Consider the following 27,938-nt stretch of genomic DNA (forward strand, 5'->3'; position numbering starts at 1 on the left):
ATAGACTGCAGGGACACCTGCCCCTGTGGCCAAATATGGTATGGAGCCCTGGCTGGGCTGATAAAGTCTCCTGGGTGGGGTGGGAGGGGAGACTGAGGCTGCCGGACTACGTGGACGTGGACGTAAAAGCTCAGGCGTAGCATTGAGAGGAAGCGGCCCTGCTTGAGAGGGTGAGATGGTCCGGGGACCGGGCGGGGAGGAGGTGCTGAGAACTTTCAGGTCTGTGACGGGAGCTCAGGCCTCTGTGTGGTGGCTTCACCCACCCCGGGCTGGGAAGGACAGAGAAGTAGTCCAGGGACGCTGACACCCCTCAGCGGGACCAAGCTCCACACCAGTGTTGTAATGTGCTTCAGGACTTGGGGCTGTTGGGGGTGGGTCCCTTCTAGGCAGGATCCCTCCCCTCCCCCCTGGTGGATCTGGAGCTCCGCCCTGGGTCTGGGCGTCGGGCTGACCAGAAGGAGCTGCTCTGTCCCGACAGATGGCAGAGGTGGAAGCGGCGCAGCTGAAGGAGGAAGGGAACCGGCATTTCCAGCGCCAGGACTACAAAGCGGCCATCAAGAGCTACAGCCAGGCCCTGAAGCTGACCAAGGACAAGGCGCTGTTGGCCACGCTCTATCGGAACCGGGCCGCCTGTGGCCTGAAAATGGTCTGGGGCACAGCAAGCAGGATATGGGCTGGGGGCTCTCTGGGGTGGGAGAGGTACTCAGGGCTGTGGGGGCCACCTGTCCTGACAGGAATGGACTGTGGTCACAGGCACTGCTCCTGAGCCCGAGGCTGGAGAAGGGGGCTTCCTGTCCCCTGACCCATTTCTCTGGGGAGACAGAAATTCATCCCAGTCAGAACTAGCCTGGCCCCCGCTGCTTTTTGCATTATTTCTTGGCATTTTAAGATCGTCCCTGAGAGGTAACGACTGTGACAAGTCCATATTGTAGGCAAGAAGTACAAGGCTCAGAGGGCTGGGTTAACCTGCTCAGGTCCCTCCAGGCGGCCGCAGAGCCAGGTTTGAACCCCAGTTTGTCTGCTACCGAAGCCTGGTAGCATGCTTGGCTGGGGTGCACTGGGTCTCTCACAGCCTGCTGCTCCCTGCAAAGCCCTCTGCTCTCTGCTGTGGCGCTCAGTGTTGCTCTCTGTACTGGGCCCCACTGACTGCGTCCCCTTCTTCCTTGTTTCTCAGGAGAGTTACGCGCAGGCAGCTTCAGATGCCTCAAGAGGTGAGCAGCCCCTGTCCTGACTTGACCCACACGTTCTCCCAGCATGGGCTGTGCTGGCTTTTTGTTTTTTGGCTTGTTGTTGTTATTTCTTTGTTTGTTTGCTGAGAAGCAATGATATTGTCTAAGGTAGGCTCAGAAGAGAGGGAAGCAGCCGGAGAAGGGGCAGGAAACATTCTGCAGAGAGCAGTTGAAAGAAGGCACAATACAAGGTGTGATTAAAAATATAGAGAATGTTTAAATTTTAAAAATTATTACAGTAAAAGACAGGCTGACATTAATTCCCTCCGAATACTCCTCGCTTCAAACACACTTTTCCCATTGCTTTTGCCACTTTCTGAAGCAGTTTTGGAAGTCCTCTTTCATGACTGCCATTAGTTGTGCTATTGTGGCTGCCTCAACATCATGCATTGGTTCAAAATATTTCCCTTTCCTGGTCATTTGGACTTCAAGGAAGACACAGAAGTCTCACTGCCCCATGTCCAATAGATAAGGAGGACAAGGACATACGGTAATATTTTGGTGAGTCCACCTTTCTTTTGGATGGCACTTGGCAGTAGCAGTCACTGTATTTTTGGTCACAACTCATAACGACACTTAGGAAAGAGGACTTCCAGAGCTGCTCCGAATGTGGCAAGAGTTATGGGATAAGTGTGTTCAAAGCGAGAGGAGTATTTGAGAGGGGTTATGGCAATATGTCTATTACTGTAATAAATACATTTTATTTAAGCATTCACAGTCAGTTTTCCTCACACCTCCCAGGTGGGACAAGAACTTTCTCCAAATACCTAAAAGACTGTCTCAGGAGGAAGGATTGGGTTTCATCTCTAAATCCAGGGCTGGACTTAGGATAAAAGGACAAAGGACACGTGTAAAAAGATAAAGTTACATGAAGTATATTTTGGGTAAGAAGAGGGAAGGATTTTCTGATAGCACTTCCGGCTGCCTGGAAAAGGAGGGTTGCTCCCCATTGCTGGGGGGATGAAAGCACCAATCAGATGAGCCCTTGGCAAGGATCCTGTAGCAGAGAATGGAGCCTCAGAAATTGGTGAGATGATGCTTAACTCTCTTGCAATCTTCAGACTCTGGATCTTACTGTCTCCCCACCAAAGGGATAGGCCAGGTAGTCCTCGTGTGATCAGGACAGGTGAGGTGGGGTGAGGAAGCCCGCTGAGAATTGGCCTGTGTCCCTCTGTAGCCATCGACATCAACTCTTCAGACATCAAGGCTCTGTATCGGCGATGCCAGGCCCTCGAGCACCTGGGGAAGCTGGACCAGGCCTTCAAGGACGTGCAGCGCTGTGCCACCCTCGAACCAAGGAACCAGAACTTCCAGGAGACACTGAGGAGACTCAACACCAGCATCCAGGAGAAGGTGAGCGGGACCCCTTCCCACTAACCTTTGTCACCCCCTCCCATTTCTAATGGAGACCTGGTAGGGATGTGGGCATCGGGAAGGAGCTGGCCCTGCCTCCACACTCTGAGCTGGGGTCAGCAAATGGCACGTGCAGCCTCTGTGGAACAGCTGAACGGGTGCGTGTCCCTGTAGAGACTGACAGGAGATGGGGTGCTGTTAGATGGCACATGTCAGCTGGGGCTAGAATGTCGTATCTCTCCAACACGGTCATCCTCTTTTTAGAGGAGGACAAAGGCAACATGAGCTATGTGGGAGTCAAGGGACAATGATGAGGGACAGAGGGGTCAGGAGCCAGGGGGAACATGATGTCTCCTCCAGGAAGGTGGAGCAGGGTGGGCAGAGTGTGGACCAGAGGTGTGGAATCCCACATCCTCATCCTGGCTCAGCCCCTGCTTTTCTGAGGGACCCCCAGGAGTGTCGGTTTCCTCCTGTGTGAGCAAGAGGGCAACTGCTCCTTTGGCTCAGTACCACCAGCGTGTCTGCAGTGTGTCCCCCGTGGGGGACCGCAGCCTTCTGACCAGGGCCAAGGAAACAGAGGAAGGAGAGACCGGAGAGGGGCAGGTGAACGTGGCGCCTCTCCACTCCAAAGGCTGAGAGCCAGGCAGAGGCGGGAGTGTGGACCAACAGAACTAAGCCATAGGAAGCACAGAAAGTGCTGGTGAGATGACCAGTTAGGTCACCACATGAAAGACCAGAGTGGTGGAATCACTCTGTGAGTGCCGCTGTCGGGCATCCAGACACTGTCACTTTGATTGGCTCCAAGCGGTGCTTGAAAGCCGCTTCCGGTTTATGAAACTGCAGACACATTTGTGCTTTAGTTCTTATGGAAATGTCTATCAGCTGATTGTTTACTCTCAAATTGGGCTGACGATCTTTCTCTTCCAAGAGCCCTGTGATGAGCAAATGAGACAACGGATGTAACTAGACTGTGAGCTGTGTGGGGCGAGGGCTTGATTTTGCTCACCGTTCTATCCCCGGAGTCGCCAACACTGTTCCTTCAGCACTGCCTTGGGTCAGCTAACGTTTGCTTAATGAGTAAATGAACGATGTACTACAGCTCAGAGTAGATGCTAAATTTAACTGAGATGAGATGAGCAGACCAAAACGATGCGGACCTCCTCCCCTCGCTGCACCTTTCTCTTTCCAGCTCCACGTGCAGTTCTCCACAGACTCCAGGGTACAGACAATGTTTGAAATCCTCCTGGACCAAAACAGTGAAACGGAGAAGAGAGAAAAGGTGAGTGGCGCGCTGTTCTGGCCAGCAGAGGGCGTGCTCGGACCGATGGCTCCCGCCTCAGGTCCGTTCTTTAGACCTCTGCGCCGGGATTCGTTGAGAGCCCATGGAGGGAGTGCGTGTTTTTGCGTAATCTGAAGGAAAACTGGCCTAAACCTAACCGCGAGTCGGACCAAGATGAGAGTGATACGGTGTGAGCAGCCATGGAGCAGGATCGGATTCGGTCTTTATTTAAAATTATGGGGGCCAGGGATTTAGCTAAGTGGTTCTTCTGCCTGCCTTCAAGCACGAGGTCCTGAGTTCGATCCCCAGTACCAGGAAAAAAAAGGGGGGGGTTTCATTCATCATGGATTTTCGGCATTAATTTTGATTTTTTAAAATGTTGCATTAAATATTACTTATCCAGATGACTTTTTTGGTGTCTCCTTAAGTTCTGCACCCAAGGGGAATGCCTCACTTGCCTCACTATAATTTCAGCCCTGAGAAACGATACATTCAAACAATGTTCTATTTCATTTAGAAGTATTACAAAGAAGTCGCTCTGAAATTTTAAAATATTTACTGACAGTCATCTTTTAAATGAGATTTATTGCGTTTTTTTCCTAGTCCTTTCTAGTCCACCTTCAGAGGAAGAAAAATTGAACATCTGAGTGTTTTGCATTTATAAGAACTTGACAGACAATGCTTAGGGGAGGCTGCTGGTTTTCTGGTCAGTAAATCCACATGATATGCAAATATCTTATATAACAAACTCTTGTGAGGCATAATGAGTTATTACAGATAAAACTTTTTCTATCCTGAAGATTGAAGCTGGAGCCTTCGTACTAAAGGAAACATTTGAAAGAAAAGTGATTCTTTATGTAGAAGTTCTTCATTTCTCAACCTTGTTCTAGGCTCCCATTGTTACGGAAGGAACCAGTAAGTGACACACAGAGAGGCAGCAGAATGGAAGTAAAATAACAAATTTACTTATTGATAAGGGTCCATCACTCATAAGGCGCACCTGGATCGACAACGCACTGGGTTACAACTCCTCCTTTTATAGGGTTTTACAGCCTTGACTTCATTTGGGTGGTTACATTTCATTCTCACAGTTCAAATCACGGTCACAGAAGAGTTAATCTTTTTAACCCAGACGTAACAGTTCTTTGCAGTTGGGGAGTTTACCTTTAAGATTCACCTAGTTATCTATTCTAGCCCATAGGAAGCGGGTGTTCAGGGTCAGGGGAGCAAAATGGGTTCTTTCATTTAGACACTCTTACGATCAGGTGGTTCCAGTCTCATCAGAGCTCAAGACCTTGCTGGGCCCCGTTATCTCAGGGTCAGACCAAATGCCTCAGTCAGCAATTAGTGCCTTCGGTGCCTGTTAGTTCTGGGCTAAACAAAACAAACTGCTGTTAGAGACAGCAGAAGCCATTTTATATTGTAACACTTTATAGGTTTTTGCCATTTATAAAAGTTTTCCTTATCACCATAAACAGGTATACGTAATTTTAACACCAGCTTAATCAGAGTGAGTATAGGATGCTGAATCTGCTTCTCAGTGTTGCTCCGGGTGGCTCTGAAGTCTTTTGATCCGTGACTTGAATGGCTGCAGTACCTTTCATCAAGTTACTTTGACTTCGTCTGCATCATGTTTTCGGGCTATGTTTCCAGGAGTGGCATTATAAGGAGGGAGAGGACAGCCACGTTCCAAACACCCAGTCATCGCACCTGCTCTGCAGTCACAGCTGCCTCTGACCCTCACTGCCTCTTTCTCAGGCTGCCAACAACCTCATCGTCCTGGGCCGGGAGGAGGCTGGGGCTGAGCGGATCTTCCAGAACAATGGGGTGGCCCTGCTGCTGCAGCTTCTGGACACCAAGAGGCCTGAGCTGGTGCTGGCTGCTGTGCGGACCCTGTCGGGCATGTGCAGTGGCCACCAAGCTAGGGTGAGGGCCCAGGGATGAGGGTGCTTGGTGCTAGGGCCGCAGGTGCAAGGACCTGAGGGTGACATGTGGGTGGCTAGGGCTGTGGCTGGCATCCACTGACAGCACACCTCTGTGGAATCTGGTCACATTGCAAGGGCACAACAGCCCCCTGCGGTAAGGGGCTACTGCACTGGGCGGCACTGCTCTGAGTCTCTGAAGCAAGGATTCTGAGACTGTGGGCCCCGTGGAGCCCTGGCTCCTGGCTCGTTTCCCTATGGTGTGGAGTGGGGTAGCCAGAGGGACGGGCAGGGCTGCTGACTGTGGTTCCTGCCTTGGTCCAGACCACAGCCATTCTGCACGCAGTCCGCATAGACCGAATCTGCAGCCTCATGGCCGTGGAGAATGAGGAGACGTCTCTGGCCGTCTGCAACCTGCTCCAGGCCATCATGGACTCCCTGTCTGGGGAGGACAAGCGGGAGCATCGAGGGAAAGAGGAGGCCCTGGTTCTAGGTAGGAGATGCCTTCGGTTTTGGTTCAAGTGAGGGAGGAGGAGAGTCCATCGTCGTCTCAGAATGGGCATTTTCTGTGTGTGGAGGCGGCCTGATATTTTCTAACTATAAAAGTATGGGAGGCACAGCGGTGGTGTTCAGAGCAGCCAAAGGCAGAATGCAGGGTCCATCACGGAGGACTAGATATACACAGTGTGGCAGAGAATATGCATGTGACGGGGTGTTATTAAGCCCTAACAAGGAAAAGATGAGCAGGAAAGTCTTTCTGAGTCTCAGGGAGGTCAGACAGCAGAAGCGGAATAGACCCTGGTCTTCTCACATCTACAGGCAGGCAGCGAACCCCTGGCATCCTAGGAAAAGGCCGGGATTTGGGCTCCCGCACACCTTGATATACTTCTGGGGGTGGGTAAGGTGACTGTAAGGTGTATATAGTTCCCCTTCTGGAAAACATTTTATTAAATTAGTTTATTGAAAATTATATAACGGAGCCCTGTTATGGTTCATCTGGCCACAGGCTTTACAGATTCACATCAGCTTTTGCTGGCTTGATAGCTTTTGAGATTTGATTTCTCTTGTTTGTGTCTTAATAGGTCCCAGCAAAATACACGTGCATGGTAATCCCAGCTACTTGGGAAAGTGAGGCAAGAAGATTGAAAATTTGAGGCCAGCCTGGGCAACTTAGTGAGGCCCTGTCTGAGAGAAAGAAAGAAAGAAAGCGATTGTAGTTCTGTGGCAGAGTGCTTGGCTAACATTGCTAAGGCTCTGGGTTCAATCCCCAGTACCACCCAAAATACAGAACAAAACAAAATGACAAAAACCTACCTGACCTGTTCTTGGACCTCTGCCAGTCACAGACTGGGGATGGAGACTTTCTAAGAACCAGAGCGGTTCAAGGATAGAATGAGCTATGGTAGAAGATGGTGCTCAGAAAAGCTGGAGGATCCTGGGCTTGTGCAGGGATGAACAACAGTACACTCTCCCAGGAAATTCACACATCCAGAAAGCAGTGGGTTCCATATTTCTGGAATCTTTCTAGGAACTTCTGCTCCTCTTGACCTTGTCCACCCAAGACTTTCTACTCCCCTCTATTTATTCCTATCTTGCATTCCCCAGACACCAAGAAGGACCTGAAGCAGATCACCAACCACCTGCTCGACATGCTGGTTAGCAAGAAGGTGTCTGGTCAGGGCAGGGATCAGGCGCTGAATCTGCTCAATAAGAATGTTCCCAGGAAGGATCTGGCCATTCACGACAACTCACGAACCATCTATGTGGTGGACAATGGTGAGGAGATGGGGGTGGGTGGGGCTCACTCGTCTTTTCAGTGAGCACCACACTACCTGGTACCGAGCAGAAAGTACAAGAGGGAAGGCTCTTGTCTGGAAGGAGTCTTCAGTCCCAGAACTCAGGGCCTTAACATACCCAGAAAGTGTCAGGCACACCCCAGTGCTTCTATGTGGAGTCGCCTCAAAATATAGGCCCATTCAAAAAAACCAAACAGGATTCCATTAACCACAGGATAACATTCCTGAAGTCTCATGGTTGGCGAAATACTCCACAGGGCTTCTAGAAGGGAGAAAGTGGCATCAAGGACAGTGAAAGTTTCCAGCAGATAGTCACTAAATTTGTGGTCTCCAAGGTGTTAACTGCCCCTTAGTCGACGTCTATAACTGTTCAGGAATCAGACCTGTGGTTTTACCATCTGCTGTGGTTCGTCTGCCCACAGGCTTTGTAGATTCACGTCAGCTTTCGCCGCCTTGATAGCTTTTGATATCTTGTCTGTTTCATCGTAGATCCCAGCAAAATACACGTGCAATTGCTTAGCTTTTGACCAAGTAGTGCTTAAGGGCTGCCCTTACAGGATCCCCCTCCCAGTTCCAGCCTTTTCTGAATATGTTGTAAACATAGAGCATCAGCAATGACCCCTTTTCTCTGCACTAGGAAGTAGACTCAACCACACAGTTTGTAGGATAGGGAGGGTGAGGACCAATATTTGTTATTCTGCCCTTGCACTGAAGGACACCAAAATGAAAAGCATCTGGGTAAAAATAAAGTGGATATAAAAATTCTGACGTGCTAATGCAAAGCTGCAGTGCTGAGGCGTAGGTGTGGTGCAATCTGGGGTGGTAGGGGAAGTGAGGGCCTGAGGTCTTGGTTTAAGGAAGAGACAAAGATGAGAAGGGAGTGCAGAGAGTTCTAGCAGAGGAGAACTAGTACACTCAAGGAATGGGAAGGATGAAAGGGAAGAGGGGGCGGTCATGGGAAAGGGAGTTGGTACCTCCCATGGGCCTTTGGGCCCCAGACTGGACAGTCTGGATTGGTTCATCGGGGCCCTTGCAGCTCTGCCAAGTCCATTTTGAGCATGCGGTTGTGACATAATAAGACATAAAAAGAGGCAGAAATATGTGTTTGGTTTCTGCGCTTGTTTCCTGGCACACAGTTCTTACAACTGTTGGGACCTCCTGTGTACTAAGCGTCTCTGTCTACAGACAAGATGACTAGACACTGGGGGTCAGAATGGAGGAGGAGGCATTTGCCAGGGGAGCCAGTACTGTGATGAGAGGGTTGGAACTTTCTTTCCCCAGCTCCCATCACACCTCTGACCTCAGGTGAGAAGAGAGAGAGGGCTGCGGATTGAGCTAGTCACTAAGGGCCAGATTTAATCGGTTATGTCTATGTCAGGAAGCCTCCACTGGAAAAAAAACTGTAGCTGAAGAGCTTCAGAGAGGCTCCCAGGCTGGGGAGCACATGGAAATGCTGGGAAGGCGGCTCACCCGGAGAGGGCATAGCAGCTCCACATCCCTGCCCTAGACCTTGCCCTGTGCATCTCTTCCACCCAGCTCTTCCTGGCTGCAGCTTTTATACTAACTGATAATCTGTGAAGTACACTGTCCCCCTGAGTTCTGAAAGCTGTTCCAGCAAATTACGGAAGCTGGAGGAGGGGAGGATGGTGGGAGCTTTCATTCGTAGCCAGGTTGGACAGAAGTTGTAGGAAACCTGGGACTTGCCACCTGCCACCAGGCTCTGAAGTGCGGGCAGCCATGGGACTGAGCTCTTCAGCCCAGGTAGACAAGAGTTGACGTGAGTGGTAGGATGCCCATCTGGCATCAGACATCAACTACAGAGAAGAGTAGTAGAGAAGAAACAGAATTTTCCCTTAGAATGGTAAAAATACACATAGCAGGACATTTGCCACTGAGCATTTTAAGTCGCTTTTAACAGCCAGAGTTTCACCCCTCCCTTCAATTACAGTCAGTGCTCCTCCTCCCATGTACTGGCACCACCGTGGTCTGACCAACTCCAAGCCCTTCTAAAATCTGGCTCTGAGATCAAGCTGTCCTTTGTCCCATAGGCAGCATAGTCTGATGGTGAACACTGTGGGCTTTGACATAGATACTATGGGGAGAGGGTCATCACCTTGCCACCTACCAGCTATGCGACCTTGGGCAACTTACTTGACTTTTCTGTCTTGGTTTTGTGCTCTGAAAGATGATAATAATGATTCCTAACCAGTAGGGTTATGGGTAGGATTGAATTGGGTAATGTGGATAAATTTCTGGGCACCTACTAAGTGCTCAAAATAACTCGCAGCCTAGCACCCCATCTGCAGTGTAACCACTCTGCACTTTGTCATCTTTTATCACTCAGTACTGTCATCTTTACAAGTCTGTTTTCTGTACAGCAGTAAAGCCAGCACTTAAAAGGTGTTCATTTTATCATTCACTTATTTCAACAAATACATGACTATTGAATTAGTCTGATGGAGGCAGCCATTGATGATTCTTTAACCAAAGAGATGGAAAGGGACAATAACAATAAATAACAAATACAGTATTTACTAACTGATAGACATGAATTGACTGATAATGATGTCTCTGGATTGTCACCAGGTCATCTCTACACATTTTTTTATTACCTGAGTTCTCAAGTGCTATAAGGTAGGTAGTATAGTTTCCATTTTGATAACTAAAGCCACTGAGGCATGGGGGAAAGAGGATATAAAATAGTGTGGTAGGAAGATTATGCATCGATCCATTGGAAATTAGCCTTGTTCCAATCCTCCAACATCTGCTAGTCTTGATTTTGACCATGTGAAAGTGGAGCCCCAGAGAAGAAGGTGTCGCACAGGCTAGGACAGAATCAGGTGGATGGGCTGGGTCTCCTGTCCCCACCCCAGTGCCCTGTACTCTGGACAAGTCGAGTGCTGCCTACAGCCAGGGCTGAGTGAAGCCTGTGCTAAGACACTGCTGACAAATGCATCACACATGTGTTTGTGAGGACAAAGCCCAGCGGGGATCTTACACTTCCTGTCATTACCCTGCAGGCCTGAGGAAGATCCTGAAGGTCGTAGGGCAGGTTCCAGACCTGCCCTCCTGCCTTCCCCTGACAGACAACACCCGCATGCTGGCCTCCATCCTCATCAACAAACTCTATGACGACCTGCGCTGTGACCCAGAGCGCGAGCACTTCCGCAAGATCTGTGAGGAGTATATCACGTGAGTTCTCTGGAGGCCTCGCAGGGTCAGCTCTGTACTGGATATCTGTGGCTGTGTAACAAGTTATTCCAACACTTAGTGACTAAAATCATTTATGGTTGTGCAGTAAAATAAATTCAGGAGTGGCTTGCCTGGGTGATTCTGGCTCAGGGTCTCTCAGGAACCTACAATTGTAGGTTGGCCTGAGCTGCAGCCATCTGAAGGCTGGAGCTGAGGGGCCCAAGATGGCTGCTTCCAAGATGGCTGCTTCCAAGATGACACATTCACATGGCTGGCTCTTTTGTGTTGGCTATGGGTGGCAGGATTTCTCCACTGGCTCCACATGGCTCCAGCTTGTGGCAGCTTAGCTTCCCCAAAGTGAGGAAGCTTTGTCTTAAAGCACAAAGTGAAAGGGCAATGTCTTCCAGCCTGGGAAGATGCACACCATCCCTTCTGCCACATCACTTCCAGTCTGGCCCCAAGGGAGAGGATTAGTTTCCACTGTGTGAAGGGAGGTGTGTCAAAATATTCTGGACAAGGGCTAGAGCTCAGTGGTAGAGTGCCTCCCTAGTATGTGCAAGACCCCATCCCTAGCACTTCAAAATTTTTTCTAGACATAATTTATACCTATGACAGGTGCCTATGGCTGAAAAGAATATGCATGAGCTCATAAGGAGGAAGCTGGCTCTGTATAGACTTTTGTAACTGTGTGACTTTCCAGAGACTAGCCAGAGACCCTCAGCAGTGGGGTGTCCTGGGTCTCCTGATTGCCATCCCCTCATCTCAGACCCTTTCTCTGGGTCTTGTTTTTCATTATGTTTCCTCTTCCTTTTCCTCCCCTTGCTATATGGCCTTTTAACTAATTATTTCAGCGATTCTCAAACTTGTAAATTGTTCATGAGTGTCTTAGTTACTTTTCTTGTAGGTGAGGCATAATACTCAACACCTATCAGTTAAAGGAGGAAAGGTTTATTTCAGCTTACATTTTGTAGAGGTTTAGTTCATAGTTAGCAGGGTGCAAGACAGGACAGCATGGCAAAGGGGCATGGCAGAGGAGTAACAGTCCATGGCAAGGCAGGCAGGAGTGGACCTTCCTTTCCCTTTTATTCCATCTAGGCTACAAATCTATTGGATGGTATCACCCACACCCACAGCAAGCCTTCCCAATATCCACACCCATAACTATGCTAAACCATTATGTGGACCAATTTATTTACCACATCCTTAATCTAGTATCACACACCATGACCAGCCACTCCTAAAAGCCCCCTCTGAGAGCACATGAGGCTTTGGGGGACATTTTAGATATAAACCCTAATGATGAGCCAGTGGTCTGGGGGTGGCTCAGGAAGCTGCATGCTTAAGAGCACCCCAGTGAGTTTTATTTAGCTGGGCAGGAGACACCACTTTTACTCTACTTTTCTTTTTCCTTTTCCCAAGGATTAGCAAACTATTTCTATAAAGGACCTCAGAGGAAACATGTTCATCTTTGCCAGGCAACTTTATGCATTTCTATCACCCATTCTTTATTTTTTTAATGCTTTAAAATACAAAAATGAGGGGCCAGGGATTTAGCTCAGTGGCACCGAGCTTGCCTTGCAAGCACAAGGTCCTGAGTTCAATGCCTGGTACTACAAAACAAAACAAAACAGAACATAAATCTGTCCTAAAATACAAAAATTATTCTCAGCTTCCCAGACGTGTCAACTCCTGCTGTATCCCATAACTTCCACTAACTCATAGCACCTCCAGCTTTGCCTCTCATAGCATCACCTCTGCCTGCTGACTTTTGTTTTTGTTTTTGTTTTTGTTTTTGTTTTGAGACAGGGTCTTGCTGTGCAATTCAGACTAGCCTTGAACTCACTATATAGCCCAGGCTGGCCTCAAAATTGTGGTGATCCTCCTGCCTCAGCCTCCCAAGTGCTGGAATTACAAGCATGTGTCACAATGTCCAGCTGCCTGCTGACTTCTGAAGTCCCTGCTGAGATCCCAGATAGAGTTCAACATTCTCTTCTGACAGGGGGAGGCACAGTGGGGTGGGCACCACTCTGGGCCCTTTCTATGGCTGTGGATATCCCCGAGACACCTCAGCTGCTGCGGAGGAGTCTTATCCTTCTTAGGGTAGCCGGTATCCAATGACTCAGCCCCATTTGGAACAATCTTGAAAGGGGTCTCCAGCTCCAGAGCTCTTTGCAGGCTGAGGCTTTGCAGCCCAATGCCTCACTCTGCCCAAGACCACTTCCCTTCCTTCCAAAGAGCCCTCTCTCATAAAACTCCTGTACATAAATCCCTGGGTCGGAGTGTGCTTCCTGGGGGACACACCCTGTAGCACACTGTTGTATCATTTATCCTTACCACAACTCTGAGAGTTGTGCTGCCCTCAGTTGATAGATCAAGAAGCTGAGGCTCAGAGGGGTCCAGTGAACTGCCCAACTCCACACAGCACAGGAGTGGCAGAGCCAGATCTGTCTGCTTTCACATCTGTATCAGTCAGCTTTCTCATTGCTGGGTCACAACGTCTGAAATCCACAGCTTAAAGGAGGAGGGACTAAATCTGGCTCATGGTTTCACGGGATTCAGTCCATGATCAGCTGTACTGGATATTCATGGCTGTGTAACAAGTTGTCCCAACATTTAACAACTCAAAACGATGATACACATTTACTGTTGTCCAGTAAAATAAATTTAGAAATGGCTTGGCTGGGTAATTCTGGCTCAAGGCTGGTTCCAAGGCAGGAACATCATGGCAGGAGGGTGCGGCAGGGCAAAGCTGCTCAGTTCATGGGGGCTGGGAAGCGGAGCATCCCGGGGATGGTGTCAGAGAGGACAGGGCCAGATACCGTAACAAAGGTCATGCCTCCACAGTCCACCCAGGTCCACCCAGAATGTGCTTTATTAACTCCCTGGGCATCTCAATCAAGTTGACAATTAAACTTAACTCTTACAGTATCTAACCTTTTCTTCACCTCGGGCCAATTCTCTTGACAACTCTCATCCTCTGCTTTAGGAGCAAGTTTGACCCGCAGGACATGGATAAGAATGTGAATGCCATCCAGACTGTGTCTGGGATCTTGCAGGGGCCCTTTGACCTGGGCAATCAGCTGCTGGGAATGAAAGGTGTGATGGAGATGATGGTGGCGCTGTGTGGCTCGGAGCGCGAGGCGGACCAGCTGGTGGCCGTGGAGGCCCTCATCCACGCCTCCACCAAGCTCAGCCGGGCCACCTTCATCATCACCAATGGAGTGTCGCTGCTCAAACAGATCTACAAGACCACCAAAAACGAGAAGATCAAGATCCGCACACTGGTGGTAAGTGGGCTTGGTGCTCCCCGCCTACCTGGTTCCAGACCCAGTTACCAGGGCCACCAGCATGAATGGGGGCTCACACCAGGGTGTGCTGGCCCCACCCACAGACCTCTGTGAAAGCGTGACACGCGGTGCCAAGTGAACCTTGACTGGCTGGGCCCTTTGCTTAGCCTGAGGGTGTGCCCTCTACTGCCAAGGACATGCGCACTGAGGAGCTTTGTCCAGAAAGAGCTTTCAGAGCAGACGCCAAAAAGTCACGCTCCTCAGTAAGCGTCTGTGTGGCACAGTTAAATGCGCTTTATTTTTTCCATTTTCATTTTACTGAAATTATTTTTACTGATCTTCTCTTTATCTTGTAAACAATTACGGAGATTTCATAGTCGTTGATTTTAAAAATTCATACCAAACTTTCAAAAACTAATTTCAGCTTCTGCCATGGAGAATTTTCTCTTCCAGAATATTTTTTTTTCCTAGCAAGAGTCCAGTTTACATTTAGCAGATCCCCAATAATGTGACCTGTGGGTCAGTTATTGTACCACCACAAGCAGTTGCTGCATATGGCTAGTGTGCCTTTGAGGTCAGAATGGTGGAGTAAGGTAAAAACCTCCAGCTTTTTTGTTTTTGAGATAAGATCTCACTGTGTAGTTCAGGCTAGCCTTGACCTTGTGATCTTTCCGCCTCGGCCTCCCAAATGCCTGGATTACCAGTAGGCACAACTATGCCTGGCTAAGCCTCCAGCTTCTCGGGCACCTCTCCTACCCTAGAGTGTCATTGAGGCACTACAGAGGCACTGTCCCCTGAGGCAGGTGTACAATTCACATAGATGTGTGTCACAGCAGAGGAAAACAGGCACGTGTTCTGGCTGCTGGGAGCCATTTGAGTAGGGCCTGGTCTCAAGCCTCCATGTCACTGACCCTGAGCCTGTCTGTCTCCTCCAAGGGTCTCTGTAAGCTCGGATCTGCAGGCGGCACAGACTACGGTCTCCGACAGTTTGCTGAAGGGTCAACCGAGAAGCTGGCCAAGCAGTGCCGCAAGTAAGGGGCTTGTGCCTCCCAGGCCCTCTGTCTTTCTTCAGGCTTGCATGTGGGGGTCTTGGGGTGTGCTCTAGCAGCTATCGGATGAGGAAGGGTCCCTGATCTCTGCTACCCTGCGATCACTTTACTCTTGGTGGGAGCCCCAGCACCTCCCCTAGCAACTCTCCCTCTGCGCTTCTAGGTGGCTGTGCAATGCCACCATAGACACCCGGACCCGGCGCTGGGCAGTGGAGGGCATGGCCTACCTCACACTGGACGCCGATGTGAAGGATGACTTTGTCCAGGACATCCCTGCGCTGCAGGCCATGTTCGAGCTGGCCAAGGCAAGTGTGGCTCTGAGCTCCAGCCACAGGAAAGGGCTTCTGGCCCCAGGCCCACAGGGACTGTCCCGCTGGGCTTTGGTCCTGGCTCGACCCCTCCCCTTTGCAAACCTGGACTGGCCACTTCCCTCTTTCTGGCTGTAACTGAGCTTGATGCTCTGCCTGACTTCTAGGCATGAGAAGGGTGAACAAGAGGACATCTGTGTTTGTCTGTGCTTCTCGGGTGTGAGCTTGTGTGGGAGGGATGGTGGCAGAGCTCCCTCAGTTTCTCTGGAAGTGTGGGAGGGGTACTCACAGGGCCAGAGCAGAGGGCATCCGATGCCCACCCAGACCCATCCTGGCAGGGGAAAGTTGTGGGACTGGGCTTCTGAAAGAGGCAGCAAGCGAGGAGGGGGTAAAGCTCCTACTCTAGGGTGCTGTGAGAGTTCAGGGTGCTTCTCTGCCCATGCTTGATGAGAGCTGGTTCCTCTCCCTCTGTAACCCTGTACTTCTCCAAGATCAGCCCCACCACTGTGCTCCTCCCAAACCCACCTGCACGCTGTTCAGGAAGCTGTTGTGGAAGAAAAGGCTGGTTGCAATGGGCTCTTCTCCCTCTCCTCCTAACCCGGTGTCTCCAGACCAGTGACAAGACCATCCTGTACTCGGTGGCCACCACCCTGGTGAACTGTACCAACAGCTACGATGTCAAGGAAGTCATCCCTGAGCTGGTGCAGCTTGCCAGATTCTCCAAGCAGCATGTGCCTGAGGAGCACCCCAAGGTGAGTGTGGGCACAGCTGGCAGGAGGGCTGTGTCATAAGAGCTCCAGAAGACGCAGTGGAATGGAGAAACAGTGAGGTGTGTGTGTGAGGCCAGGTGTGATTCGAGGTTAGGACACAGGCCCCTTGAGGATGGTGTGGTATGGTATGCCAAATTTCCCCACCAGATGGCATGTGTGGCTTTTATTTTAATTTTCTGTCTTGGAGAAAGATCAGTTTTACAGTCTGATTAAACAAATGGAGCCATGAGAATATTTTGCTGTTTACGTTATTGACTTCAGAGCTACGAGATGGTTTTATTTCATGTTTCTGAGATGTAAATTTCTGGGGTATCTGGATTTGGAGAAGTGGATGATGAATAGGGGAAGGATATGGGTCAGCATTAGCCCAGATGTCAGCTGTCCCTTTGGGCCACCGACACAAAGGTCTGATAATCCCCTGGACACAAGTATATGATTTATATGTGATCTGCATATGAGTTCAATGCAAAATATCCCCAGCCAGTAATATCGTTTTGATGTTTAAAAATGATTGAGTGATACGCCTGTGTTCCAAAACAAACAAGAAGACAGGCAATAGCAAAAAGAAAATAACCATTCACAATGATATTATCTCAGGATGACCACCATTGGTGTTTTGGTGTGTTGTGTTACCCTTTAGAGGCTTTATTTCCCCCTTGTGTGTCTTTTTTCTTTCTTTTTATAGTTCTAGTCAGAATGTAGTTGTCTTGGGTCCAATCTCTGGAATATACTTTGTGTGTTCTCCACTGTGCCATCTCACTCATTATCTGAGTCAGTTTTTAAACATTAGGCCATATTTCATCCAGGCACGGGTGTGCGGCATGTTCTTCTGTTGTGAAGAGCAAATGTGCCCCTAGAAATTGGACACAGTGTCACCTCTTCCTGACCACATTGGTTCTGAGAATTATCTGTCATGATGCCTCAACCTCAGGCTGACTTTGGGTTTCCAGCAAAACCTATCCCGTCAGCTTCCTTTGCCATCCTCTTTTGCCTACGCGAATCTTCTCCCGTAACTCATCACCCCTGCCCTAAGGGAAAGTCAGCCTTCACAAACAAAAAAACACACAACATCCAGGTGGCCTAGTGCTTTGGATCATCAACTTTCTTTCATTTCACTCCTCTATGAGTAAGATAGCCCTTGGGTTTGCTTCTCCTGTGTCAGCAGCTCCACGGGCTCTGTCCTAGAGGTGGGGAGGTTGAGGCCGAGCAGCAGAATGGGCTGTGCACTTCTTAGCAGAGGTTTTGGCAAAGGGGATCCAGAGAAGTGTATTTCTTTCCTATTGCCGCCATAACACATTGCCAAAGACAAACAGGAAGGTAGCCAGGTGGTCAGGTGCATCGGATAGTGTGATCCATCTTGAAAGCAGGTGGATGGTGGAATACATTGGGTTGCTGTTCTTCTTATTTCAAGCATCAGAAGTCCTAAAATTTGTTTACCTGGGCTAAAGTAAAGTCAAGGTGTTGGCAGAGCTGGTTCCTTCTGGAGGCTCTGGAGGCTCCTTTTATCTTTTTCAGCTTCTAGAGGCCACTTATGTTCCTCAACTTGTGACCTTAAACTACTCCAATCTCTTCTTCAGGTGTTGCCTTTCCTAGTGTTTACTCTGATCTTACTTCCTTGTGACAATACCGATTGCTCTGCGACCACCTAAATCACCAGGCATAGCCTCTTTTGTCATGTAAGGTCACACATTCTCAGGTTCCAAGGATTAGGCTGCAGGTGTCTTTGGGGACCATTATTTAACCTATCACAGGAAATCGGAACTGCACCACCTTTACTTCCAATACAGTTTGTCCTGATGCCCAGGCCCGTTCTCCATGGCCACCCTTTCATCCTCACAGGACAAGAAGGACTTTGTGGACATGCGTGTGAAGAGGCTCCTGAAGGCAGGTATCATCTCGGCCCTGGCCTGCATGGTGAAAGCAGACAGCGCCATCCTCACTGACCAGACCAAGGAGCTGCTGGCCAGGTACAGCTGGAGCGGGCCAGGCTGGGGTCTGGAGGGCGGGAGATGGAAGTGGTGGGGGACTAGGTGAGGAGATGAGCTGCTGGGCGTCCCAGCAAAGAGACTTAAAGGGATGAACGCTGAAATGTGATGTGAAAGGGAAGGTTACCACTGGCAGAAGTTTGCATCAGGAGTGGTCACTGTCCACTCCAGTTTCCTTGTTCTCAGAGATTAAAGGCACAGTGTCTGTGCAGCCTGGGAGGGGGCGGGCACGTCATGGTTACAGTACAATGCGGTGGGCGCCATGACAGGGAAGCACAGAGGGCTGGCAGAAGCACAAGCACTGTCACCCAACCAGCCAGCCTGGAGGGCATGCGAGGGCAGCCAGGAAGGGCTCCCGGTGGAGGAGCCCTGCAGGAAGAAAACAAACCACCCAAATGCAGGAAAGGAAGGGTCCCAGGCAGGGGCAATGGGATATACAAAGACATCAAGAGTGGAGGGAGAATGAGTGAATGTTGGGGTTCCCCTGTGATATGTCTGGGGTTTGGGGTTCTAGGTGAGACCGAAGAGAGGAGGCTGGGGAGACCATGGAGGTGGAGAGCTTCTCCTGGGGCGAAAGGAGCAGCCAGGAGCCCGTGGTTGTCTGCATCAGGGGAATGGGTGGTGACTCTGCAGCCCCACTTGGCCCTACTTCCTCCCTGCCTCGTACATCCGTGGTAGTGTCTTCTCAAGCTGGCTCATTCTAGGCCTGGGCACACAGGGTGCCCTCTCCAGGTTTCCACTGTTGGTCCTCCAACAGCTGGTTTCCCCAGCTCTGACCAGCTGGGCTGGGATGCTCGGGAAAGAGTATGGGTACACTAAATAGTCCCCTCTATCCTCGGCCCTGCAGGGTGTTCCTGGCACTGTGTGACAACCCAAGGGACCGAGGCACCATTGTGGCTCAGGGTGGAGGCAAGGTAATTGGGTGAGATAAAGATCACCCTAGAAGGTCATCACGATCTGGTACAGACGATCACACACTGTGTGTCCGTGCGTGCATGTGTGGATGCGTGTATGTGTGTGCATGCTTCTTGCCTGGCCCAAGAATCGTGTCCTCCCAGTCCACCCCAGCCTGGAATACAGTCACTCCGTTATCTTCATTATCTCTACCCATGGCCTCAGAGCAATCTGTGCTTGATTTGAGGACACCACGGAATGTACCTCAGAATCCCATTTATCCTTCCTGCTGTTGGAAGGAGGCCTGGTGCAAAGCTAGAGACCGTGGAGTTTTTTCTGCAGAATTTTTCTGTTTAGTCTTCACTTCACCTTTTCAGCTATGTAATTGCGGCAGATTATTTACTCTTCTGGGACCACAATTTCTTCATTTGTAAAATGTGAGGGGGAACCACATTCATTTTCAGAATGTGACAAGGATCAGATAAAATAAATCTAGATATCTATTTCTAGATAGCATAAATCTCACAGTAGGTCCTCAATAAGTGGCTGCTGATTAGGTCTGGCTTGGGCAAAAACTGAAAATTCCAATTATTGGTTATTTTTCAAAAGCTAAAGGAACACATGGATGGGTGGAAGGAAGTGGGGACGCAGACCTGGATAGGCATTGGGAGCAGGGGAGTGAATCCATGATTAAGTATTTGGTTGTTTTCCATGATCCTCAAGGGTTGGTTATGTTGCCGAGTCTTCCTAAACTTCTGATGGGACAGAGAGGCAGCTGGAGTGGGGGTCGGGAGGGCCCTCCGGATGAGTAGCGACTGCATCCTTTCTTGCAGGCCCTGATCCCCCTGGCCTTGGAGGGCACAGAAGTGGGCAAGGTGAAGGCAGCCCATGCCCTTGCCAAGATCGCCGCTGTCTCCAACCCAGACATCGCCTTCCCTGGGGAACGGGTGGGTATTTGGGGTGGATGGCCTGGCCATGCTCTCCTCTGCTTGTAGCTGCTTGTAGGGACCTTTCCCCTCATCACTCCAGCCTGGGAGAGGGGTACAGTACTTTCATGGGTCAGGGTGAGGGATGAATTGGAGGCATCTGATGCCAGGTTTGGCTCTGCCTCTGGGAACAGGATTGTCCTCCCACAAACTCAGTTATCTCTTCTCCAAAGTAGAGGATATGATCCCGGTTCCTCATCACTGTGGAGATTAAGTCAGATAACACAGGGGAAAGTGATTTGTAAATTTAAAGCTGGCCATTTATAAATGCAAGGGACTGGGGAATGTGGTCCCTTCCTGATCCAGTCTGTGACCCCCCCACAGGTGTATGAGGTGGTGCGGCCCCTGGTAAGTCTCCTGGACACCCAAAGGGATGGGCTTCAGAACTATGAGGCTCTCCTAGGCCTCACCAACCTGTCTGGACGGAGTGACAAACTCCGGTGAGTGGGATGTGGAGGTGAGAGGAGGGACAAGGATGGAGAGAGGGGATCCCTTAAAGTATTTGGCTGAAATTTCACACACATTGGACACTGCAATGGCTGTTTGTGCATGAGGCAGTGGGAAGGATTTGAGTTCACACCTCAACGACCACACAGGGAACATATGAAGCCAGAGGGCTGCGAAGACACAGCTCCCAAAGCAGTAAGATATCCAGGTGCTCAGGTGGAGGTAACGCGGAAGCAGGTGGATGGTAGAATATATCGGATTGCTATTCATTTTTTTAAGTGGCAGAAAAATAACCCTGATTGGCTTGAGCATAAAGGATATGTATTGATTTGTGTAAAGTCTGGGGTAATCCAGATTCAAGTGACTTGATGCAGAGGTTTAAAAACTGTCCTAGTTCCTGCTCCTCTACTCCCCTCCCTTCCCCACCCCTCCCACGTCCTCTCTTCTCCTCTTTTTTCTGTTCTTTTCTTCACCTCGGTATGTTGTCTTCATTCTCAGATGCATTTTTCTCCCTCCCTCATCACCACAAGGTAGCTCTAGAGTTCTCGTCTTCTTGGCTTCATGTCCAGCAGGAAGGAGAGAGAGGAAGAGAGAATTTCTCCTCCCTAATAATAATGCAAAAGTCTCTAATGGGGTTATATACTCAGCCTGGAATCCATTACCAGGGACAGGATACACTGCTGTGCCATTTAGTTTGTGCCTATCGGTGCCCCTTCTGGAGCCGGGCACAGGCACGATGCTGCCCACACGGTGCTGGTGGAGGAGTGGAGGGCTGGGAGGGACATCACCAGGATGGAGGAGGGATGCCCTCGGGAGGCCAAAACCCCAGGTGCTCACCACAGAGGACTCAAGGGCCTCTCTTCTCTGCCCTCCCACCCCAGGCAGAAGATCTTTAAGGAGAGAGCCTTGCCGGACATCGAGAACTACATGTTTGAGAATCACGACCAGCTGCGGCAGGCAGCCACCGAATGCATGTGCAACATGGTGGTCAACAAGGAGGTGAGACTGGGTGATCCAGGCCCAGAGGGTCCAGCCGGCAGCCAGGCCTGTGATGAGGCTACGGCCGTGCCAATGGCTGAAGCAGCATTTTGGCGTTGAGCCTGTAGCTCAGGGGTGGAGGGCTTGCCTAGCTTGTGCAAGGCCATAGGTTTGATCCCCTGCACCACAAAAACAAAAAGAAAAACCAAAGCAGCATTTTAGCCAGAGAATCCAGGAGTTTCTCTGACTCTTTCCTGGCTTACAGCAACCCTCCCTCCCACAGGGTACGACATAATATTGTCCCAAACTGGGGCTTTTGACTGCCAAACTTGGACTAGATGAATTGAAAGGACTATTTCCCAAAGTCACTTAGGCCTAAGTAACATGAAAGCAGAGCAGGATTTCAGACCAGGGCCTCTTAGAGGTCAAGGATGCTAGATCATTTATGTTTATTAAAGTTTTTTTAAATTAATAATGAAGAAATGCCAAAATACAGTTATAAATCATTTTAGAATATTTAAAATGCTGATATTTAATGAGCTATCACTGTTTCCTTAGAAATCACAATGTGATCATCAAAGAGTAACAATTAGGTTTATAAAAATAAAATAAAGCCAGGTGTGGTGGTGCATGCCTGTAGTCCCAACTTGGGAGGTTGAGGCAGGAGGATCACCACAAGTGTGAGGCCAGCCTGGGCTACGCAGCAAGACCTCGCCCCAAAAAAAAAAAAAAAAAAAAAAAAAAAAAATTCAGAACATGCCAGAAGGCTTCCTGGTCCAGTACAGGGAACACATTTTAACCATCTGTCAAATGTCTACTGCCTCTCTTGTCAATAGAGCTGAGTCCCTTCTTGGTAGGAAGGGGAGGACATGGGGCCCTTCTGGCTTGAGACTGAATCTTTCTTGCCTCAATACTTAGTCTTGAAGGAAACCTCAATCTTGGAAATCTTGTTAAAATCAGGAAAGAAAGGAACCAGGATCCACCGTGGGGCTGGCCCAAGGCTAGGTTGGGGACCTGGCAGTTATGTGGGGAAAGAGAGTGTGTCCAAGGAGATGGGCGATGGTGGTGCGGTGAAAAGATAAGGCAAGCGGAGAGGCGACCTTCCCTGGGGAAGGGGAGGTTGGTTGTTGCTGTAACAACCAAAATTAATAGGAGCGAGGTTTACTGTTCGCCCACCACGTCATAGACCCATTCGGATGGCATAGCCCACTTCCAAGCAGTGGCTCAGGGATCCAGGCTTCCTCTGTTAGTGAGAACTGCCCACCCTCTGTGGCCCGGGGAGTCATCTCCATTCCGGTGGTGAATGGGGAGAGACCAGGGAAGAGGCATCTGGAGCAGCTGCCTAAGGTGGTCCGGCAGTGACACGCCTCACCTCTGCGAGTGTTCCATCCATCAGAACCAGGTCACAGCCCCAGCAAGATGCAAGAGGAGAAAACACAGTCCTTGTCTGAGTAGCTGCTTCTCAATAACTGAGCCCCACAAGACGGGACAACATTGAGCTCCCTCCTCTGCCATCCTCTCACCTGTGTTGACTGCTGCTCTAGCTTCAGGGAGACGCAAGTGGAGGAGGGTCTTATCTGGGCAGCAGTGACCCTTATCCAAGTCTTTCATAGCTCCACATCTTGAAAACTTGGTCCAATGAAATGGCCTTAAACTTGACCAACCTGATTTCCCATAGGGCAGAGCTGGTAGTGAGATGCTGTGAGGGCTTCATATCGGCCTGGGCTGCGGTTGGAGACACAGGTCAGGCCCCCGGCCCCTGATTGGCTCTTCTGCTTTCAGGTCCTTGGAAAGCCTCTTTGTCACCTGGCAGGGGACAGTACAGTACCTCTCCTTTACTAGGAAAATACCTATATGTCCCCGCTTCTGCCCAGATCCCTGCACTTTCAAAGACCGAAGAGTTCATTGTGCAGCAGACTGGGAAGGCCCAAGGTTGTGGACAAACATTCCAATCCTCTCCAGAGGCACCATCTATCCTACAAACAGTGCCTGCCTCTCTGCTCTACTGTGGCAGCCAGAGCCCACTGAGTGTAAACAGAGGGAGTGCAGCCAGCTAAATAGGGAGTCCCTTACTCTTTTTAACTTGGGAGGGATTTCCAGCCCTTACATCTAGCAACCAGGGATGGCCTCCTGGGGGAGGAGGCACGGGTGTTCTGCTCAAAGAAGGAAGACTTCGAAGGACCCTGGGTCAGAGAACTTCAGCTGCCTCAGGAGGTAGGTGAGAGAATTTTTCTCCGACCCATGCACCCGCCTTCCCCAGGTTCAGGAGAGGTTCCTGGCAGATGGGAATGATCGGCTGAAGCTTGTGGTGCTGCTCTGCGGGGAAGATGATGAAAAGGTGCAGAATGCAGCTGCTGGGGCCCTGGCCATGCTGACAGCAGCACAGAAGAAACTGTGCCTCAAGATGACCCAAGTGGTAAGTGTGGGTCCCGGGAACAGGAAAGGGCTGTGCAGGCTCTAGAGAATCTCCCATCCCTAGACCATGTGTCCTCAATGATCCTCTGGGAGACCAGCACCCAGGGAAACCCTTTCCAGCGTAGAGTGTCTGTTCCTACTGCCTAAAGGGAGGAGGGGCTGTGTGCATTCTTTAGGCTTCCCAAGTGTGCTAGCTTAAATCCTCCGGCTGCCGTTCACCCGCTGCCTTTGCTGGTGCATAGAACACATTACTTAACAATCATAGCAACAATAACAACAATGCTAGCTAGTGCTATGGGCTCCTGAGCTCCTCAGAGAAGTATGGGCATATGCCAGATGTGGTGGTACATTCCTGCAATCCCAGCCGCTGGAGAGGTTGAGGCACTGGAATGTAACTGTGAGGTCAGCTTCAAGTGAGGGAGGCTTTGTTTCCAAATAGAAGTACAAAGGGCTGGGGGTGTAACTTAGTGGTAGAACCCTTGCTGAGTATACACAAGACCATGGGTTCAATCCCCAGCACGGGAGAATGGAGAAGGAGGAGGAAGAGAAAGAAAAGGAGGGGAAGGGGAGGGAGTGAAAGTACTTGGGATATCACAGGGAGCTTGTGGTTTGGTGAGGAGGCCACAGTTTTCCCCGAAGTGGACACAGTGATCAGCTGGACACCCTGGGACACACCTCTGTGGTGTGACTGTGGCCACGACAGTAGGAACGGTGAGGAGCAATGAGAAGGATACTGACAGTAACAAACATGAGAATGCAAGATGAGACTTTCTGTATGTCACTGCGCTGAGCTCGGTCCGCAGGCACTCGTCTCCACTGATGGAGAAAAATGTACACGCCTGGGTTGGTAGCAGGCCCCTTTACACAGTCAATTTAAGGTGTGTGTGCGTGTGTGTGTGTGTGTGTGTGTGTGTGTGTGTGTGTATTCTCTAAATCTCAAGGGGCTTATGTTGTCCAGGCATCGGGACCCCTGCTGTGGGCCAATTACCCTGGGAAGTCTTTGGGCTGCAGCCTCTTTCCCAGTGGCAACCTTCTCAAGATCAAACACGTGTAAGCTTGTGAACAGTTTCCCCCGGGTCTTCTGAATTACTAGACTGGGTTTGAGGAGCTTCTGGCCTGGGGACCACACTTCAAAACCGTTGTCCTGGAGTCCCTTCTCCTGGAGTAACTGGTCATGTGGCTCCTGGTGGCAGGTCCACACAGATGCTCTGTGACCCTTGCATCTACTGTTAGCCAGGCATTACCCTGAGTGCTCACATGTTTCACATGAATCCTCCTTACAACCCTGTGAAGTGGGGGGCTATTATTATTCTTATTTTACAGATGAAGAAGCCAAGGTACAGAAAAGTAATTAGGCTAAGACCACGCACAGTTAGTTGGGGAGGGAAGGGACTCCCTCAGGATTGCCAACCTACTGCTGGCCACTTCTTCCTCCTTACTGAAGGGCTCAGAATTCTTGGCTGCATTTCTGCCCCACCATGGACACCCTAGGGGACATGGGAAGCTTCCCAAGCCCACCTTTTGTACAACCTCAACATCAGCTGGGAGACACCCTGGGAAGCCAGGCAGAGGTGCCTCCTTCCCTGGGATCCTACCGTGATGGAATTTCTATCACACTTTCCCCTGAGTCCTCAAGGATATTCTGGGGAGAATGGGCCTTGGGCCCATCACCAGCCACTCGTCAGCACAGAAACTTTCTCTGACTCCTACCACCACAACTAGCTGAACATTCATTTCCTTCCTTACAGTAGGAAGCAGTGTAGAATTACAAAAGTCTGCACAGACCAAACATTTGCCTTTTCTTTCCCTCTGCATCCATCTCCCCGTCTGAGAGCAGCACATATAGAAGGCAATTTTGGTGACAAATGGTGGGTGAGGGTGTAAGGAAGGCCAAGGGGCAAATGTTTGCATTGGTATAAATCATCATCGCTCCCCATATTCACTTGTTAAACCTGGGACACTCCAGCCCCTGTGCTAACCTGAATCACCTCATGAAGTCAGCACAGTGTCAGCAGTAGGCCCAGCAGATGACAGGTGAGGATCCCAAGGCTCTGAGAGGGTAAAATAACCTAGCTGAGGCCGTGAAGTTGGTTAAGTGCTGAGCTGGGACCTGAACACTGGTCTCTGACTCCAAAACCTGGCGGTTGTCCATTCTACCCTGCAGTCTTTTGTGTGTTGGTTGAATGACACAAGATTCCTGATGGGACTCCCAGCTTTATCACGGTCTCTCATGTGTGCTCAGAGTGGTCTGGAGTCCTGCCTTCCCACACACAGTGGTTGGATGGCTTCACAGCTGTGGAAGGGAGATGGAGGAAGAGTGGAGGAGAGGGTTCACACCAGACTCTTTGTTGATTCCAGTCAAAGTCAAATGGTGGAGAGCATGCCTACCTGGGTACAGCACTCATCTCAAAGAGCACCCAGATGGCAGAAGCAGGCCTTGCCCATGTAGCCAGGAGAGAATCCTCTTTTCTGAATACTCTGGATCCCCGTTGCTGTCAGACAAGCAGCGGACCTGTCTCTTTGCTTTTCATCTTCTCTATATATTTCTTGCCATCTCCCCACTGATCCCTTGAATCCTTCTTTACCTATTTCTCCTCCCCAGACACCTCAGTGGCTGGAGATCCTACAGCGGCTTTGCCTGCATGACCAGCTCTCAGTCCAGCACCGGGGCCTGGTCATCGCCTACAACCTGCTGGCGGCTGATGCCGAGCTGGCCAAGAAGCTGGTGGAGAGTGAGTTGCTGGAGATCCTCACAGTGGTGGGCAAACAGGAGCCAGATGAGAAGAAGGCGGCGGTGGTTCAGACCGCCCGGGAATGTCTCGTCAAGTGCATGGATTATGGCTTCATTAAGCCAGTGTCGTAGACAGGGGGCCACTGGAGTGCTGGGGCTGGTCCTATACTGGGCAGATTCCTGAGCTGGGTACTCCTGGAGTGCCAGTTCACCTAGGGATCACAGCAGTGACAGTGAAATCTCAGTATGATGGAAAGACCTGATTGTACCCTGGATTGTGAATCCTCTTTGTCCTGGGAAAGTTTGATTTTTTTCACTGGCTTTTTTTTTTTTCCTCTCTGTTTCCTTATTATGCTTTAGAAATTCCTAGAATAATTCTTTTCATGATTAGAAGACAGGTTGGATAATTCTTTCTGTTCCTGCTTAAAGGCCAGAATATTGAAGTGTGGTAAGGTAAGAACTAACAGATGTGTGACCATAGAGATTAAAGCTCATGTATTTGAATGCTGGTCTGTGATGGTTTTACACCCTCCCTTACATACCATGCCCGGAAGTGCATGTTTCAGCTGCAGTGCCCTGTCCTGGTTCCATACTCTTCCCCACATGGTGGAAATGTAGTTTATGTTCAACTGTGTGTCTTTGCGATTTTCTTGGTAAAGTCTTCCAAGCAAGGTGGACATGGTGAATATAAATAAGACCAGTTCAAAGTACTTCAAGCAGAAAATGATCTACTGATGCATGTATCTTGGCCACTCAGAGAGAGCTGACACTGTATGACCCAGTGGTTCAAATGTCACCACCAATATTACTCTGTCTTTTCCCCCTCTCATCTCTCCTCTTCAAATCTTGGATCTGTTTACTCCCAGAGGTGTGAGTGCCCCTCAGCCTCACCACCTGCTGTTCACACCCTTTGACTTCCTGGGCCTACTCCAGTGTCAGGGTAGGACTCCCAGAGAGGAGCTGGAACCTTGAGAAAACATTTATTTGATTTTATTTTCTCTGATCCCCAAATACCAGCTCCTGTCCCCATTGGTGGCCAAACCTCAGGGCCTTGGTAGGGCTAAGATTCTCTGCCTTAGATGCATGTGCTTGAAGATTTCAGCCACAAGGAATAAAGAGCAGGAGGAAGACTTTTTCTTGAGGGGAGGGAGAGACAGAGACAGAGACAGAGATTTTGCAGAAAGAGGCTTGATTTCCTACTTACTTCTCCCCCTGCCCCATACCCACAGGCACACCTTCCCCAGGTCCAGGAAGGGGACAGGGTGGCCCTAGACAGTTTGAACAGCAACCCACAGTCAGGTAGAAGACTGACCCCAC

At 50.0% G+C, this 27,938-nt stretch overlaps 1 protein-coding gene across 2 annotated transcripts; it reads left to right on the forward strand.

Annotated features, from left to right (window-relative positions):
• On the forward strand, window positions 1–27,938 carry Unc45b (unc-45 myosin chaperone B). Of its 2 annotated transcripts, none has more exons than XM_019210187.2 (20): window positions 1–38; window positions 479–646; window positions 1,175–1,211; window positions 2,407–2,582; window positions 3,772–3,861; window positions 5,620–5,787; window positions 6,108–6,276; window positions 7,389–7,559; window positions 10,600–10,771; window positions 13,758–14,058; window positions 14,995–15,089; window positions 15,271–15,412; window positions 16,027–16,167; window positions 18,025–18,152; window positions 19,018–19,084; window positions 19,898–20,011; window positions 20,375–20,490; window positions 21,379–21,496; window positions 23,736–23,891; window positions 26,493–27,938. In XM_019210187.2, exons 1-20 carry the CDS (start codon window positions 36–38, stop codon window positions 26,751–26,753), a joined length of 2,793 nt encoding a protein of 930 aa, XP_019065732.1. In that variant the 5' UTR covers window positions 1–35; the 3' UTR covers window positions 26,754–27,938. The 2 variants fall into 2 exon arrangements, with proteins under 2 accessions (XP_019065732.1, XP_010639661.1); XM_010641359.2 differs by lacking the exon at window positions 1–38 and adding an exon at window positions 92–170.

This window comes from Fukomys damarensis, unplaced genomic scaffold (assembly GCF_012274545.1).
Source record: "Fukomys damarensis isolate Sample0158 unplaced genomic scaffold, DMR_v1.0_HiC HiC_scaffold_13, whole genome shotgun sequence".
In the NCBI taxonomy this organism is placed as follows: Eukaryota; Metazoa; Chordata; class Mammalia; order Rodentia; family Bathyergidae; genus Fukomys; species Fukomys damarensis.

Coding starts and splice junctions, on each gene's coding strand:
- Unc45b (XM_019210187.2), top strand. Junction 5,788..6,107: donor GCAGTGGCCACCAAGCTAGG/GTGAGGGCCCAG, acceptor GCCTTGGTCCAG/ACCACAGCCATTCTGCACGC. Junction 14,059..14,994: donor TCAAGATCCGCACACTGGTG/GTAAGTGGGCTT, acceptor GTCTCCTCCAAG/GGTCTCTGTAAGCTCGGATC.